The sequence below is a fragment of the Odocoileus virginianus genome, unplaced genomic scaffold (genome assembly GCF_023699985.2).
Source record: "Odocoileus virginianus isolate 20LAN1187 ecotype Illinois unplaced genomic scaffold, Ovbor_1.2 Unplaced_Scaffold_14, whole genome shotgun sequence".
Taxonomy (NCBI): Eukaryota; Metazoa; Chordata; class Mammalia; order Artiodactyla; family Cervidae; genus Odocoileus; species Odocoileus virginianus.
The window spans coordinates 145,477-163,132 of NW_027224276.1; the positions used below are offsets into that span (position 1 = coordinate 145,477).

General features: G+C 47.7%; 1 protein-coding gene across 1 annotated transcript in view; it reads right to left on the reverse strand.

The window, feature by feature from the left end:
* Window positions 1-11,579: 11,579 nt before the first annotated feature.
* The window catches only part of KDM5C (lysine demethylase 5C), a 31,753-nt gene continuing 25,676 nt past the window's right edge, over window positions 11,580-17,656 (reverse strand). Inside the window, 11 exon segments of the mRNA XM_070462798.1 lie at window positions 11,580-11,818; window positions 11,820-12,136; window positions 12,245-12,444; window positions 12,588-12,657; window positions 12,937-13,536; window positions 13,720-13,857; window positions 14,003-14,179; window positions 14,664-14,802; window positions 15,395-15,753; window positions 16,697-16,802; window positions 17,410-17,557. Of these exon segments, the coding sequence (XP_070318899.1) occupies window positions 11,782-11,818; window positions 11,820-12,136; window positions 12,245-12,444; window positions 12,588-12,657; window positions 12,937-13,536; window positions 13,720-13,857; window positions 14,003-14,179; window positions 14,664-14,802; window positions 15,395-15,753; window positions 16,697-16,802; window positions 17,410-17,557 (2,291 nt within the window). The 3' untranslated portion in view covers window positions 11,580-11,781.

The following is a 17,656-nucleotide window of genomic DNA, read 5'->3' on the forward strand; positions in this document are numbered from 1 at the left end:
TCTCTGATTGCTGTAGCTAGGACTTCCAAAACTATGTTGAATAATAGTGGTGAGAGTGGACACCCTTGTCTTGTTCCTGATCTTAGGGGGAATGCTTTCAGTTTTTCACCATTGAGAATAATGTTTGCTGTGGGCTTATCATATATGGCCTTTACTATGTTGAGGTAGGTTCCTTCTATGCCCATTTTTTGAAGAGTTTTAATCATAAATGGGTGCTGAATTTTGTCAAAGGCTTTTTCTGCATCTATTGAGATGACTTCATATGGTTTTTATCTTTCAATTTGTTAATATGGTGTATCACATTGATTGATTTGTGTATATTGAAGAATCCTTGCATCCCTGGAATAAACCCAACTTGATCATGGTGTATGAGCTTTTTAATGTGTTGTTGAATTCTGTTTGCTAGAATTTTGTTGAGGATTTTTGCATCTATGTTCATCAGTGATATTGGCCTGTAGTTTTCTTTTTGTGTGCTGTCTTTGTCTGGTTTTGGTATCAGGGTGATGGTGACCTCATAGAATGAGTTTGGAAGTGTTCCTTCCTCTGCAATTTTTTGAAAGAGTTTTAGAAGGATAGACATTAGCTCTTCTCTAAATGTTTGATAGAATTCACCTGTGAAGCCATCTGGTCCTAGGCTTTTGTTTTTTGGGGGGGCGGGGGGATTTTTTTAAATCACAGTTTCAATTTCAGTGCTTGTAATTGGGTTGTTCATTATTTCTATTTCTCCCTGGTTCAGTCTTGGAAGATTGAACTTTTCTTAAGGGACTTAAATCCTCACTGAAGATGGATTCTTACCCCTTGTAGCCTAAGAGGGCTGGAATCAGGGCTAAAGCTCTAAAAAGTGTCCTTGACACAGTGGCCTTATGCCCCATGTGAGCACAATGCCTCCTGTTTCGTGAAATCAATTGCCTGCCTTGTACTTTATGGGCCCTGGGTGTGTAGAATGATTTTGGAGGTGGGGGTGGAGATGAAAGGGGTCTTATTTGTATTCTGAATCACAAGTTATATTCCAAATGATTATTTGGAACAATGTGAAGGAAAGAAGTTTTTCCAGTTTAAAATGCCTTACACAATCACAAGAAGAAAATGACATAGCTTCAGGCAAGCTCTGTTTCCTTTGTTTCTTCTGCTTACTGTCTGAGTACCCACCCTCCCTCCCTCTCCTAGCACAGTGTCCATTCAGCAGTGTTACTGCCTAAGTGAAACAGCCACAGGCCCCCCACCGCCACCCGTCGACCCCCCTCTTCCTCATTTTGTAAATTTTCGCAGTGGGTTTACTTTCTGATATTTTAGACCCATAAATGTGTACGTACCCATATCTTGTCTGTATTTCAACTTGAGAGACAGTAGACCTGCGTTAGCTGACCGTGATGCCTGGGCAACATTACAAAGTTGAGAGATAACCTTCATCCCCTGGAACTGGCAGACACCTAAGCCTGCAGTACTGAGATTGAGTAGCGTTTCCACTTGCACACTTGTGTGTTGAGTCTTAGTTGAAGGAGGAAGGGCCTGAAGACGGGGTTTGGGGAGCAGAGGGGGATAGATGCAGGTGAGAGGACAAGGAGCACACATCAAATGCAGAAGTCACAGAAATCCAAATGCCGACCATCTCACACGTGGTATTGTTTTTAAATGATCACCATAAACCTTTGTTTTAATCTTTTGCTTGGGGTGGTTTTGGGGTGAGGTTTATTAAATCAGCCCTGGGTGGGGGTAGATTTCATCTAGCTATGTGATCTTTCAGAAAAGTAAGTGGAACATGCTGCCTCTTTTCAGTTCTGTCAGTGCTTCCACATGGAAACCAAACACAGTAAAATTTTTCAAAAAAAAAAAAGAAAAATCAGAGTGCTGGAATCAATTCATTCTATGTAACCCGCTTAACTCACCCTCTAACTATGTGGACACTCCTTTCACAAAGGCTTCAAGACATGCATTATGAGATGTGGCAGAGACTAGCTAGGTGGTCACTAGGCCTGTTTTTATTCTTCCTTTTTGGGACAAATTCAGATTATATCTTCCAGCATCCCTTGCAGTTGAATGTGACTGCTGTCTGAGTTCTAGCTAATGGAATGTGAGTAGAAGTGCTGTACACTACAGTCTAGGCCTAGCTCATTAAAACCTCCCACATGGTCTTATCTTCTTTTATTTGGCTGGGATGGAGACGACAATAGTACAATGGTGACCACATTTTGAAGGTGGCAGATCATCTACACAGAAGATGCCTAGGACCCTGAATCACCACTTAGAAAAGGGCAGTCCAGCTATTAACGGTTGTTTTGGAAGATTGCAGGAGCAAGAAGTAAATGTTATTGTCTTAAATTTCACAGATTTTTTTTCTGTCTCAGAAGCTAACTTTACCTTAACTAATACAAGTAAGCACCAGCCTCGTTAAAAACATTGTAGTGTTTTTTCCCCTGTTATTTGGGTTCATGATAAGAGATGGGCCCCCTGATTTCAATGGGGTTGATAGGATCACCTTTAGAGACAAGTCTTGTCTGATCCCTATAATGGACAGCAGAACCATAGCAGAAATCAGAATGGTGATTTGACCTGTGGGGATGTGTAATGGTGGCTAATTAAATGTGGTTACCCTAGTGCCAAATAGATGGACAGCCTAATAAGGTCCTACTTGATTCATGTAACAACAAAAAAATCTAGTCTAGCAAATGGATGCTTGATCTAGTCCCCAAAATGTAGAGTCCCAGCCTCTCCCCCCAGTTCATAGACTGGAGCCCTTTGAATGAAGGGGAGGGTCTACTTGAAGTAATACTTGCTATACTTTTCACAAGGGTGTATTGTGAACTCTCCCTCCTTGCTTTTCCCACAGGAACCTGCGGCCAACATAATTGTGCCTTGGGGACAGGGAAATACCCAGACCTCTTGAAATATAATGGATACTGGTTCTGAATTAATCCCCCATGACCTAGACTATCATGATGGTCCACCAGTCAGAGAAGCATAAGGTCATACATGAAGATTCAGCCTGAGTCCTCATATTGGGCCCAGGGGTTCCCAAATCCCATCCTGTGGTTTGCTGGTTCCTGGGCATGCTATGGGAATACACACAATGAAGATGGCATAAAGGGTAGGAGAGCTACATATGGAGAACAAAGTTTTGAATGGAAAGATCAGATTGAGGATCTCTCTGGAAATCAACAAAAAAGAATAAAGAGATAAACGAAGAGATTAAAAAAAAAACTAAAGAAGTGGGGGGGGGTAAAATGAGAAGGGGCCACATTATGATAATAGGAGTCTCAGACACAGAGAAATATAAAAATAGAAAAACCAATCTGTTTTGTGAATGAATGCCTGGGCACAGGACACCATGTGACCTGTGTAAGCTGAGCTGCCATTGTGACATGATAACAGTCCTCTCAAGCCATGAGGTTGTCTGTATGCAACAGCATTTGCCACCTAATACAATTAAGTAAGCTGTCTGACAAGGATGCCCACTCTCACCACTATTATTCAACATAGCTTTGGAAGTTTTAGCCACAGCAATCAGAGAACTGAAAGAAGTAAAAGGAATTCAGGTTAGAAAAGAAGAAGTAAAACTCTCACTGTTTGCAGGTGACGTGATCCTCTACATAGAAAACCCTAAAGACTCCACCAAAAAATTACTAGAGCTAATCAATGAATATAGTAAAGTTGCAGGATATAAAATTAACACACAGAAGTCCCTTGCATTCCTATACACTAACAATGAGAAAACAGAAAGAGAAATTAAGGAAACAATTCCATTCACCATTGCAATGAAAAGAATAAAATACTTAGGAATAAATCTACCTAAAGAAACAAAAGATCTATATATAGAAAACTATAAAACACTGATGAAAGAAATCAAAGATGACACAAATAGATGGAGAAATATACCATGTTCATGGATCAGAAGAATCAATATAGTGAAAATGAGTATACTACCCAAAGCAATCTATAGATTCAATGCAATCCCTATCAAGCTACCAACAGTATTTTTCACAGAACTAGAACAAATAATTTCACAATTTGTATGGAAATACAAAAAACCTCGAATAGCCAAAGCAATCTTGAGAAAGAAGAATGGAACTGGAGGAATCAACCTGCCTGGCTTCAGGCTATACTACAAAGCTACAGTCATCAAGACAGTATGGTACTGCCACAAAGACAGAAATATAGATCAATGGAACAAAATAGAAAGCCCAGAGATAAATCCATGCACCTATGGACACCTTATCTTTGACAAAGGAGGCAAGAATATACAATGGGGAAAAGACAATATCTTTAACAAGTGGTGCTGGGAAAACTGGTCAATCACTTGGAAAAGAATGAAACTAGAACACTTTCTAACACCATACACAAAAATAAACTCAAAATGGATTAAAGATCTAAATGTAAGACCAGAAACTATAAAACTCCTAGAGGAAAACATAGGCAAAACACTCTCTGACATAAATCATAGCAGGATCCTCTATGACCCACCTCCCAGAGTAATGGAAATAAAAGCAAAAATAAACAAATGGGACCTAATTAAACTTAAAAGCTTTTGCACAATGAAGGAAGCTATAAGCAAGGTGAAAGACAGCCTTCAGAATGGGAGAAAATAATAGCAAATGAAGCAACAAAGAATTAATCTCAAAAATATACAAGCAACTCCTGCAGCTCAATTCCAGAAAAATAAATGACCCAATCAAAAAGTGGGCCAAAGAACTAAACAGACATTTCTCCAAAGAAGATATACAAATGGCTAACAAACACATGAAAAGATGCTCAACATCACTCATTATCAGAGAAATGCAAATCAAAACCACAATGAGGTACCATCTCACACCAGTCAGAATGGCTGCTATCAAAAAGTCTACAAACAATAAATGCTGGAGAGGGTGCAGAGAAAAGGGAACCCTCTTACACTGTTGGTGGGAATGCAAACTAGTACAGCCACTATGGAGAACAGTGTGGAGATTCCTTTAAAAACTGGAAATAGAACTGCCATACAACCCAGCAATCCCACTGCTGGGCATACACACCGAGGAAACCAGAATTGAAAGAGAGACATGTACCCCAATGTTCATCGCAGCACTGTTTACAATAGCCAGGACATGGAAGCAACCTAGATGTCCATCGGCAGACGAATGGATAAGAAAGCTGTGGTACATATACACAATGGAATATTACTCAGCTATTAAAAAGAATGCATTTGAATCAGTTCTAATGAGGTGGATGAAACTGGAGTCTATTATACAGAGTGAAGTAAGTCAGAAAGAAAAACACCAATACAGTATATTAATGCATGTATATGGAATTTAGAAAGATGGTAACGATGACCCTATATGCAAGACAGCAAAAGAGACACAGATGTAAAGAACAGACTTTTGGACTCTGTGGGAGAAGGCGAGGGTGAGATGATTTGAGAGAATAGCATTGAAACATGTATATTATCATATGTGAAATAGATCGCCAGTCCAGGTTCGATGCATGAGACAGGGTGCACTGGGATGACCCTGAGGGATGGGATGGGGAGGGAGGTGGGAGGGGGGTTCAGGATGGGGAACACATGTACACCCATGGCTGATTCATGTGAATGTATGGCAAAAACCACCACAATATTGTAATTAGCCTCCAATTAAAAGAAAAAAAAAGTAAGCTGTCTGAGCAGGTGGCTCATAGTCCCACTGGCTGCTCTGCCGTCCCCTTCTCACACCTGAGTCTCATGGGGTGTTCCCTGTGACCAGGTGACTCAGAGGCACAATAGTCAAGCTTGGTTCACAGATTGTTTTGCATAGTATTTTGGTACCAGCTGGACATGGCTAGCTGCAGTGTTATAGCTCCACTTAGGGTTGATCCTGGGGACAATGGGAAGGGCACTTTTCAGTGACTGGTCAGAGGTTTAGATAGCCACTCATTTGTGAGTAGTTAGTAATGACTTGGCTAGGTGGTCCAGGACTTAGAACAGGATTGAAATATTGTTCAAGGGGGAGGTCTGGGGAAGAGGCATATGGATGTCCCTTTTGGAATGGCTGTGAAGGTATTCATATCTCACATAAATGAGCACCAGAGAGAATCAACCATTGAGGAAGATCTCAATCAGATGGATAAGATGTCCTGTCCTGTGGATGCCAGTCAACCTGTTTCTTATCCATGAACTCCTGAACAAAATGGCCATGGTGGCATGCATGGAATTTAGACACAAGCTCTACAATATAGACTTTAACCAAGGCCAGTCTGGCTATAGCAACTGTTGAGTACCCAACCTACCAACAGCAGGGGCACACCAAGCCCCACTACTGAAATCATTTCTCAGTGGCAGCTGATTACAGGCACACTACAAAATGAAAAGAAACCATTTGGACCCCCAACACTTTACTGGCAGGAAGCAGACTGGGGAAACTACTCACCTGCAAATATGTGCTACCTTTCATGAAAAAGGAAGGAAGGCACAGAGGATGGGACCAAGAGCCCAGAAAGCAGAGCCAAGCAGAGCCCAGAAACCCTAGAGGATTATTTCCAGGCCTTGAAACCTAATCCAGGAACTTCCATGTGCCCAGTGGGATTTCACAATTGCTATAGACTAGTGACTCTTTTGTGTCTCCCATTTCCCCTTTTTGAGATGGAATGTCTATAGCAGTATCCTGTGTCTGTTCCACCATTGTATGTTTGGGTGTGTTGGGGACAGATAACTTGTCTCTAAATTTCACAGATCTACCGGTAGGAGGGGAGGGGGGAATAATACTTAAGGAGCCACTTAAGGAATACACCAAAGGAACCCTTCACACTTGGACTTGATTTAGATGAGATTCTGGACTTTGAGACAATGTTCTAATGAAATGAGACTTTTACAGACCTTGGGAAGGGGTAAATGTATTTTGCATGTGGAAGGGACATAAATCATTGGGGCCTGAGAACAAACTGTAGTAGTCTCCAAGATGGCTGCCAATGATCCCCACCTCCTGGTATTTACATCCTTGTATAACCCCCTCCCTGAGAGTGTGGCCTGGACCTAATGACTTACTGCTAGTGAGTGGAATATTGTAAAAGTGGTAGGATGTCACTTCTGAGACTAGGTTATAAAGACTGTGACTTCCATCTTGCGTGTGCAATGTTCTCCCCATGTCCCCTCATGCTGCTCTCATCTCACTTGATCACCCTGTTGAAATAAGCAGCCATGTTGTGAGTTGGTCTGTGGGCATGTCCATACAGCAAGGAATTTGAGGATGGCTTCCACTAAAAGTCGGCAAGAAATTGAAGCACTTAGTCTAGCCCACAAGGAACTAAGTCCTGCCAACAGCCATACATTGAGCTTGGAAGCAGATCCTTCCCCAGTCAAGCCTTGGGATGACTGCAGCCCCATCTGACACCTTGATTGTAGCCTGTGAGAGATTCTGAAATAAAAATCCAGCTAAGTTGTGCCCAGATTTCTGATCTACAGGAACTGAGATAAATGTCATTGTTTTATTTAGGTTTTTTCTTCAGCATTTAAAAAAACTTTTTTACAATGTTGTGTTGGTTTCTGCCATACAGCAATGCGAATCAGCCATAATTATACATATATCCCCTCACTCTTGAGCCTCCCTCCCCTCCCTTCCCCCTGTCCCACACCTCTAGGTCATCACAGAGCTCCATACTGGGTTCCCCATGTTATATAGCAACTTCTCACCAGCTATCTACTTTACACATGGTAGTGTACATATGTTGATACTAACATGTTGTTTTAAGCCACTGTTTTTGAAGTTATTTGCAGTAATACACATGAACTAATAGGGGTTTCCCTGGTGGCTCAGTGGTAAAGAACCATCGCCTGCCAATGCAGGAGACATAAGAGACATGGGTTTGATCCCTGGGTTGGGAAGATCCCCTGGAGAAGGGCATGGCAACCCACTCCAGTATTCTTGCCTGGAGAATCCCATGGACAGGAGCCTGGTGGGCTACAGTCCGCTACAGTCCATGGGATCACAAAGAGTCAGACACAACTGAAGTGACTTAGCACACATATGCAGTAATACATAACCAATACAGGAAGGCATGGAGGTTATGTACAAGTTCAGCATGTGGACTTCTATCTACCAACCTGGCTATAGCACTGCTGAGGTCCCATTTGCCAACAGTAGAGAGCAACACTGAACCCCAGCTATGAACTCTTTCCCAGGGGCAGGCTGATTACTTTGGATCCCTGCTCTCATGCAACACAAGCTGTAGGTTCAGAGATTTAGTGGGAATCCCAGCTGATACTACCTGTACCCTGTGTATATGACAAAGACTTCGTGAAATATCTCACATGTAGCTTGGCACCCAGAAAGGAGTTCACAAGAGGCAGTTCCCTTCCCTTTCCTGAAAGGTGAGTGCCCCAGAGGCAGGGAATGCATTTCTTTCTCCAAATCCCTCTTTTCCCATCATCACAATTTCAGGGCTTCTGGGAAGCATGGTCAGTGTCTATCCCTTCAGGGTCTCAGTGGTCATGGACCTCAGACCCCAGGCCCCACTCCTGTGGGGTAGCATCCTTACCAAGGAGCTTTATGCACTGCAGAGAACAGAATTAGACTCCAAGCGTTGTTCCTGTCTCCCTCTTCTTCTGAGCCCTGACTGAAAGTGGGAGCAGAGGTCTCAGGCTTGGGACTTGCCTTCCCTCTAGGAACTCCCAGTACAGGGGACTTGGGGGTGGAGAGTGTTTCAGGCACCACCTAAAGCACAGTGGGGGCACTAGGGAGGGGGAAGGGGTTGGAAAAAGTCCTTAGTAGAAGTGATGTCTCTTCCCATTCCTGTCACTGCGGACTCACGAGCCATTCTGAGGGATTTGGCAGCCCCTGGGAAACTGCATCTGTCTGCAAAGTGATGTCTCTTCAGAAGAAAATGACCTTGAGGGGAAGATACTGTGCTCCCCAGTGCTCTTTCTCCCCATCTGCCACTCATCTGGAATCCCCCAGGGCAGTCAATCCTTTCTAGGTGAGTCTGGAAAAGGGGGACACATCTGCATCCAGAGCAAGCTCTCTGGAAGAGATCATATTTGATTTGGGTCTTACAGGATGGGGTCTAGCACCTCTCCTGCAGAGATCACAGGATGCATATCACTGAGGGATGGGGCAGGGCAGTGCCAAGATGGGAAAGGCTGTCTGGAAACTGGTGAGCCCCTTCCTTTGGAGGGCCTGAGCCTGGGCCGAGTTCTCAAGCAGGGGAGCTGCTACAGGTTGTAGGCACACTCTTCGGCACACTCTTCCTCTCCTGTTACGCCACGTGTTCTGGGGTCTGCCTCTGGGTGGGACTGGGAGTGGTGTTGAAACTGAGCCGTTCCTGTCCCTGTCCCAGCTTTCACATCCGTCTCCTCTCAGGTGGTCTCCACTTTTCATGCTCAATTCCATATAAGTGGGCAAACAAAAGACCAGGCTTTCTCCGTGGACTGGGATCAAAATGAGCCCAAATTAGAGGTGTCCACTGGCCTATGCCTCCCCTTACTTGCACAGCCCATCTCCTGGCTAGAAGACTGGAGGCAGGGCTGAGGCAGATATCAAATCAAAGCCCCAACCAATCAAAGCTGCTAGAAGTGGGTGGGCTTTCTCAACTCATCACTGGGTTACTATCAACTGGAAATCTTTGAAGGGGAAGAAGAGAAGCAAAATGAACCCACTGAGCATTCAGATGAGAAAGGGCAGAGTGGCAGTGTTCTGGGTTCCTGGGCTAGGCACCAAAGCCTGCCCATTAACCTTTAAGAGTGAATCTAATGCAACGTGGTTTATCTTCTTGCCAGTATAATAGATGCATGCAAACCCCCATTAAAAACATGTTAACTAACTCCAGTGATGGTCTCTGACTTTAGAGCCTTAGTCACCCTCATTTTAAAGACCTTGGGGCCCAGGAGGGGAAAAAATCTATCCAATATAAAGTCACCATTAATAATCTATATTTTAAAGTTAACTCACCTTGAAACCATTATGCTAAGTCAAAGAACAGTCACAAGGAATCACATATTTTATGATCCCACTTATATATGTCCAAAATAGACAAACCCTTATAGGTTAAGTGGTAGCCTAGGAGTGGGGCCTAGGGAGAAGGGTGATGCATAAGGAGTGTAGTTTCTTCCTGGAATGACAAAAATGTTCTAAAACCTTTTGCAGTGATGATTATACAACTAGAATATACTCAAAGCCACTGAATTATATACTTTAGTGGGTGAAACCTGTGTAGTATGTAAAATCTATTACAGTAATGCTGTTTCTGAAAAAGTGAACTTGGTGATTGTAAATGACCTAATTTTAGTCCTCTTTCACAGAGGTAGGAAAAACCCTTCAAGGTAGAGAAAAACCAGGGAAGGGCCCCTGAAAGACCAAGCATATGGGTCTGACAGGAAAGCATTCCAGAATGAGATTACACGGGTGTATGTATACATGTGTGTGTTAGGGAGCACCGACCCCTGTACAGTTGAAAATCTGCATGTCACTTTAAAGCCAGTCTTCCATATCATCTGCAGATTTGACACATGGTGTATAGTACAGTAGTGTCAATACATATTTATTGGAAACAATCTGAGTTTAAGTGGACCCTCAGTTCAAACCCATTGTTTAAGGGTCAACTGTGTGTCTGTGTGTATCTTAAGGGCAATGACGCATCATGGATAGTTTTAAGCAGGATAGAAACATCCCTTTGAATCACTGAACTGTACATTTAAAACAGGTAAATTTTGTGTGTAAATTATACCTCAGTAAAGCCCTGCCCCCAAACCATCCCTCTAGGGGCTCGAAAAGGGTAGACAGGAGGGCATAAAGTTGGAGGAGGCTGTGGCAGGAGTTACGTGCCAGGGCCTATCTCGGGAGATGGCTAAAACTGGCTTGGAGGTGGAGTGAGGGAAGAATTGGGATGTCTTGCCCATGGTTAAGGAGAACCTGGTAGAACTCGTTTCAGAACTCAGAGCTCCCTGGCTTCAGCCCTCGTGTTCCACCAGCACTGCAGCTCCTCCACTGACAGGTGATGGAGACCTTCCGAAGAGAAATGCACTTCAGAAACATGTTTCAAAAAAATGTTGCTAAGGGTTTTATTTCTAACAAGAGGAAAATAATAAAATAAAATTAAAATAGGCTTCAGTTGGAACCAAGTTTCTTGTTTTGCCTTTTTTCTTTTGAACAAATTAATTACACACCAACAATCTTCTTTTATTACAACATGAACCCAGGAGGAGGAAAGGAGACAGGGCAGGACATGGAGGGAAGGTCAAGGTGGTAATGAGGACAAGCACCAAAAGCTTTCTTCAGATCTCAGGGAGCCCTCCTCAGCTCCCCAACCAAATTTATTTAAAATAATAAACTGTGAGCACAGCTATGTGAAGTTTCCTCCTCCTGGGTGGAAGTCAGGGGAAGGGAGAAGGAGGTGAGGGGAGGGACGGAGGCAGGAGAAGGGGGGAGGAGGAGGAAGAGTGAGAGGGGGAGGTGAGGTTAGTGTAGCATGGCCTGGCCAGGGCCACAACTGGGGAGAGAAGGGAGAGGAGATTCCCCCAGTTTGCATATGCACTGGCTGTCTCTCTGGAATGGTGCTGGCCCAGTCCCAGCCACCCCCCTGCCACCTGCCCATCCGTCTATCTGCCTCAGGTGTCTAGGAATGCTGGTTAGAGGCTACCAGGGAGGGGGACTCCAGGGGCCAGCCCCCAGGGGCTGAGGTCTGAACAATACCTTGGAGTCAGAATATAAAAGTCAAGGGACTCAGGGGTGGGCTGGGGTGGTCATCCCCCCTACTCGCCCACCTCCCAAGAAGCAGGCTTGATGGTCAGAAAGAGGATCCTTGAGGCCAAGGGGTCTCTGTTGGGGTCTGTGCTAGGCTCAGCCACTGTCACAGCTGTTGCTGAGGCGGCTGCTGTGAGCAGGGCATGCAGGGGAGTCAAAGTGGGAAAAGGGCCCGAGGAGCCTGAACTGGCCCCCAGTGCAGGCTCCAAGCCATTCTCCTGGGCGCTGGGGCTGTCAGTGGTGGGCAGGGGTGGGGGTGGGCCCTCACCACCAGTCTCCTCCTCCAGCTCCTCCTCCTCCGGGGCCTCCTCGGCCTCTGGCCCTGAGCTCCGTACCCTCTTTGGCTCTAGCTCCTCTCGGGCTGGGTCATCACCCTCCCCACCCCGATCTGCTTTCCGCCGCCGCCGCCTCTCCAGTGCCCGGCCCCGTGCTCGGCTCCCATGGCGCTCTGCCTTCTCCAGCTGTGATCACAACAGGCAAAAAGAGGTGCAGCAAAAGTGGTCAGGCCTGGGCTCCTTGCCTGCTCTGCCTGACCTCCCAGCCCTGCACATGAGCTGTCCTCTCCTTACCTCCAGAAGTGTGCGGATCCGCTCCACGTCTGGAGGCTGCCCAGCCTGCAGCAGCTGCCAGATGCTCTGGTTCTCATCCAGGGTCACCTCAAGCAAGTCCCCCTCCAACATGAGCTCCTCTAGGGGGGCCCGGGTTGCCTCAGGCAGCTCCAACACAGGGCCAGTCAACTGTGGCAACAGCGAGGACAGCAGCTCCAGGTCTGGGGAGTTGCCGGGACAGGTTGGGTTAGAGGCTACTCCTGGTTATACCCCTGCCTCCTACCACGACAGAGCTAAGGACCACAGGGATCACTCTGGTGAGGTTCACTAACAGCCTACCCACACTTAGACCTACCTCTCTTACCTGAGCCCTCCCCCGGGGCTACCTTCTCAGGACTGGTCATGCTGTCTCCATTCTCTAGCAACCCCTGCACCTGCCAAAGAGATGAAGAGAAGGTAGTGGTAACTGAAGAACCAGGTCCTACTGCTGCCCGCCAACTTCAGACTTGGGACCCTCCACCTCCTGGAGATGGGCAGACACAGGCTGCCAGCATTGAGCATTATAGGGATCTGGAGAGGAGGCAGAATGGGGCAAGAAGGCCAGGCCAAAGGAGACCAAAAGTCAGAGAGCAGGGGTAGGGCTGGAGCCTAAATAAGGGTGAGGGCTAGGAGAGAGGATTTTGAGGGTGAAAGAGCTGGGCTGCACAGCTCACCTTAGGCATATCCTTGCCACTGCCTTCTCTGAGAGGGTCAGAGGCAGGGGCTGAAGGGTAGGTAGGGGGCTCCTCGGGCCTGGGTTCAGCCTGCAGCCGCTGGCGAAGCTCAGCCAGCCGTCCCAACAGAGCAGTCACATCCTCAGAGGCCAGAGCCTGCCTTGCACGGCCTTGCCAGCTGATGGCCCTCTCTGTGAGGCACTGTAGGGCCTCACCCTCAGGCAGCCGCACAGGCAGTCTCTGCAGTGCTACCAGCAGTGCCAAGATGGTCTCCAGGCGTGGGCGCCGTGAGCGCATGCACAGCGGACACAAGAATTTGGTGTCCCACTCCCACCAGGCCAGCAGTGGGGATGGGGTGGGACTGGGCCTTAGGGAACTGAGGAGGCGGGGTACCGACACACATCGCCCATGGAACCAGTCCTGACACAGGTCACACTGCAGAGCTCCCACCCCGGCTGGCACCTGCCCACACACACAGATGGAGGTTGCAGAGGAAGCTGTGGTCGATGATGCCAGTGGGCTGGGTTTGGTGGAGTTGGTGCGACGTAGCTGCAGGATTCCCTCCTTCTCCTTCTGTTCCCCCTCCTTGAAGGCCACGATCTGCCGTGCCCAGGACAGGGGAGGAGAGGTCAGCACCCCAACCCTCCTTCTCTGGCACCATGAACACCCCACTCCCAAACCAGGAGAACTGACGCACAGGGAGCAAGCGGTCTGCCCATGGTCACCAGGCTCAGACACTATCATTGCCAGACTCTTCTCCCCATCTGGGCCTAAGCTCCTTACCACAGAGCCTGGGTCCCTGAGGTCCTGCGCAGATAGCCCCAGCAGCTCTGTGTCAGATTTGTACAACCCCAGCTCCTTCTCCATCCAACGGCTGCGCTTGGTGCTGTCTGAGCCGGCATCTGCACACGGGCAGAGCACCTGAGGCAGGCAGACAGAGGGGGACTGTCTGGGCTTCCCCTCCTTCCCATGCCCAAAGCCCCCAAACCCAAGTTCTCACAAGAACTGTCTCACAACATCTGGGCCAGAGGCAGGAGAGGCTGTGGGTCAGGATCCCAGGCCTCACCTCCAGCAGAGTGTAGCAAGAATTCTTGAGGAAGGTCTTGGAGGCCTTCTCCCTCCAGGAGTGCGCTGTCAGTACCTGCAGCTCTAGCTGTCTCAGTTCCTCCAACCCCACAGGTAGGTCCCGGCCTACAGCCACCAGACCCTCCAAGTCATCCAGGCAGGGGTAGTGATCACCATTCTGGGACAGGGCAAGAGAAAGCTCAATTCAACTCGCCAACATCTACTGATGCTACTCTGTCCCTAGCCCTGAATTGGGAAGATGGACTGGACTCACAGTCTTGAGCCAGAAGAAAACAGGCTCATCCTAAGGAAGGTATGCCTACCTGGCTCTCTCCTCCAACTCCTACATCCACTGGCTCAGCCTCCAGGTATCCAGGCAGTCCCCAGGACCACCAGACCAGTTACATTGCTGTGGTTGGCCTCTTTTAGCCTCCCTGCCCCTACCATTCTCATCTTAACCAGTGTCCTATCTTCCCTCAGGCCAGCCTCGCAACCCTTCTTCACATTGCTCACCAAGCACATTTTACCTCCTCAAAACATGCTATACCCCCTTCCTCGCTCTAGCCAACCCAACTCAACCCAGCACAACACAGTGTATGACATCTCTCCCATCTGGACTGGAGATATGGGGTGAAGTGGGGGTGGGGCAACAGGGTCCTCACTTGGATCTCGTCCACATCAGCAATCCAAGCCCGGGCCTTAGCAAGAGCCTCCTTGAGAGCCTGGATGTTGGGCAGGTGAACAGGGATGTTTTCTGCCTCATGAATTATGGCCTCAAGCGTGGCTGGTGGATGCTTCTGCCTAAAGGTAGGGAAAAAAGAGGCCTCAGTCTGGGATGATCTCTGTGACCAGAAGCCCAGTCTGACTTTCGGGTATAGCAGTATGAGCCCCTGTGGCTGCCACTTGGGCCTACTTGCTTGCATTCTGCCTACAAGTGGCTGTCAGTCTCTGCTTGTTCCAGATTGCACGCACCAAATTTCTGCCGTATCCCCATGCTCTGCTGTCCACCAGTCTGTCCGCCTGCTGGCAGTGCCTACACACACAACCTGTAGTATTAATCTGGGAATTGCAGTTTGTCAGACTGTTCCATGTGTGGGGTCTTTCTACTAACAGGTGTTCATCTGCTTGTTGGTACTTCTCATGAGTGTGTGCACACGTCAGCCTGTGGAGCTAGTCCTCTATATAGCTCTGTATTTGTCCATCTCTGTTTCTCCATAAGACTATCTCTGCCTCTACGTGTAATACAGAGTTAAACAAAAAAGGGGAGGATAGGATAGTCAATACACCAATACAGGAGTCTGGTGCCCAAGGCCACCCATGGGAATCATCTTCAGCTTCTCTGCTAAACTCTGAAGGATGCAGTAGAGCAGGGAGGGGAAGAAGCTGGACCTACCTGGCCTCCAGGCAGAGATGGGCCTTCTCCTCCCAGCGTTCGGCAATGGTCAGTAGCTCCTGCAGTTCGGCTTGGGCCTTGTCCACAACAGGGCTAGGGGCCACACTGGCACCTGCTACCAACAGTCCCCGCATGACAGCCAGGGTGCCTCTTCGGGCTGAGGGGGCCAGTGTGCGTTTAACCTCATCCAGCCATTGTGCCTGTTCCACCTGCCGCTGGAGCTGCTGGGCTTCAGGTACCTCCACTCCAAGCTGCCGCCCTCTCTCCAGCAGGGACTGCAGGAGCCCTGGACTGGACGGCAATGAGGCCAGAGCCTCACAGGCCTCAGCTTGGTAGGCTTCCACCTGTTCCAGAATACCCTACCAGGACACAAACAAAAAACAAACTCCTCAGCAGAGCCCACACAGAGGTCCCACCACCACATACCTCTGTCCTACTTACCTTCTTACCCTTCAGTATTTGGGAAGAGAACCTAGCATGGTCTAGGCACTCTTCCTTCACCGGGCCCTAAGCAGTGGTTCCTAATACTCACTGCCCACTAAATACCCTGGGACATTTGTTAAAATGCAGATCTCTGGGTCCACTCCTTGAGATTCTTAATAGGGATTGGTCAGGAGTGTAAAGGGCATTCCTGGTGGCTCAGTGGTAAAGAATCTACCTGCAATGCAGGAGACCCGGGTTTGATCCCTGGGTTGGGAAGATCCCCTGGAGGAGGGCATGGCAACTGCAACCCACTCCAGTACTTTTGACTGGAGAATTCCATGGATAGAGGAGTCTGGCAGGCTACAGTCCATAGGGTCGCACAAAGTCAGACATGACTGAAGTGACTAAGCAGCAGCAGTAGGAATCTATGCTTTATTTAAGCGCCCAAAGGATTCTGATGTATATCATCAGGAGACCCTCTGTCTTAAAAATGTTCTGTTATGCTTGGCCTTCTCACAATCTCTACACTCAAACTGGTGTCCACTGCTCTTTCCATCTTTCTTCTGTACCTTCCTGAACTTGACTCAGCTTTCCAGGCCCACAAACACCCTTGTTACTTCTTTTCTCCTCTCCTACCTTGAAGAGGAAACCTTTCCTTGACTATGCATCCTGTATCTGTACCCTTGCCACTTGCCCCTCAAATCCCATTTCTAACAGGCAGTTTGCTAAACCCTTTGCCTCCTACCTCCATCACTCACAGGTGCATCCCATCTTGCCCAAATACTTGCCACTTTTGAAAGAAGTCAAGAGTGGCCTGCTGCTCAGGTCCCTCCCCCTCCCCCAAACCCTCAGCAGCACCCCAAATTCACCCCTCCTCACCTTGACATCCCCAATCTGGTGCATGGCACAAGGCAAGTTGTTCATCTGCTCCAGAAAGGCCCGGAGCTCAGCAAGGGTCATCTGCAGACCAGCCATCCTGTGGGGGCTATGGAGTTTCACATGTAAGGTTTCAAGTCCAACCCAGTCCCCTCCCTCCATCTCTGTACTAAGGCCCAACACCTTTCCTCAGACATGCCCACCCTGACCTCTCATACTTCACAGTTCCCTGCAAATGCCCAGGTTAGAGGGAGAATTTTAAGATACATGCATGTTCATATGATGAGGGGAAAGAATTAGAAGAGAGGAATATAGGATTTATTTGGTGGGGAAAGCTTAGAAACTGATGGCAACAGAAGCTGGACAATTATAATCCATATTCTACTTTGAACTAAGTGTATGCTTCTGTGTCCTTTTCTTATCCCTAAACCTCCCACAACTCCCTGACCTCAGCCTGTCTGAAATCAGTACCTTCAGGTACTGATAAAAAAAAAAACAATCCTAGCTATCCTAGCACTGAGGTACTCCCTGCTGTTCTAGCTGCCTGGCCTTCTTGCCTCCCCACTTCCTCCAATGGCAGTGCTTGTCAGCTTCCTGCTGATGTCACCTGCTAAAGGTACTCAGAGTTCACCCCCCCACCCCCCCCCAATAGTCCTTTTCCTAAGGTGCTCATTTCTCAGCAGGCTATCTGTGCCCAATGCCTCACGCTGCCATACCCAGCTTCCTGGCCGCTGACCAGCCCCAGAGCCCGGGACACGCAAGCCTCTGCCTCACTCAGACAGTTCTTTAGTCGCTGCAGCAGCTCACTGTTAGGAAACCTCCGCTCACGGGCCTCTGACTCTAGTGCCCTCAGCTCTTCAAGGCCTGGAGAGAGAATAAGAGCAGCAAGGAGTAGGCAGTATTGAGTAAAGGCAGAGGAAGGGGGTGGAGGGTACAGAAGAAAAGGGAATAGAACTTGCCTGT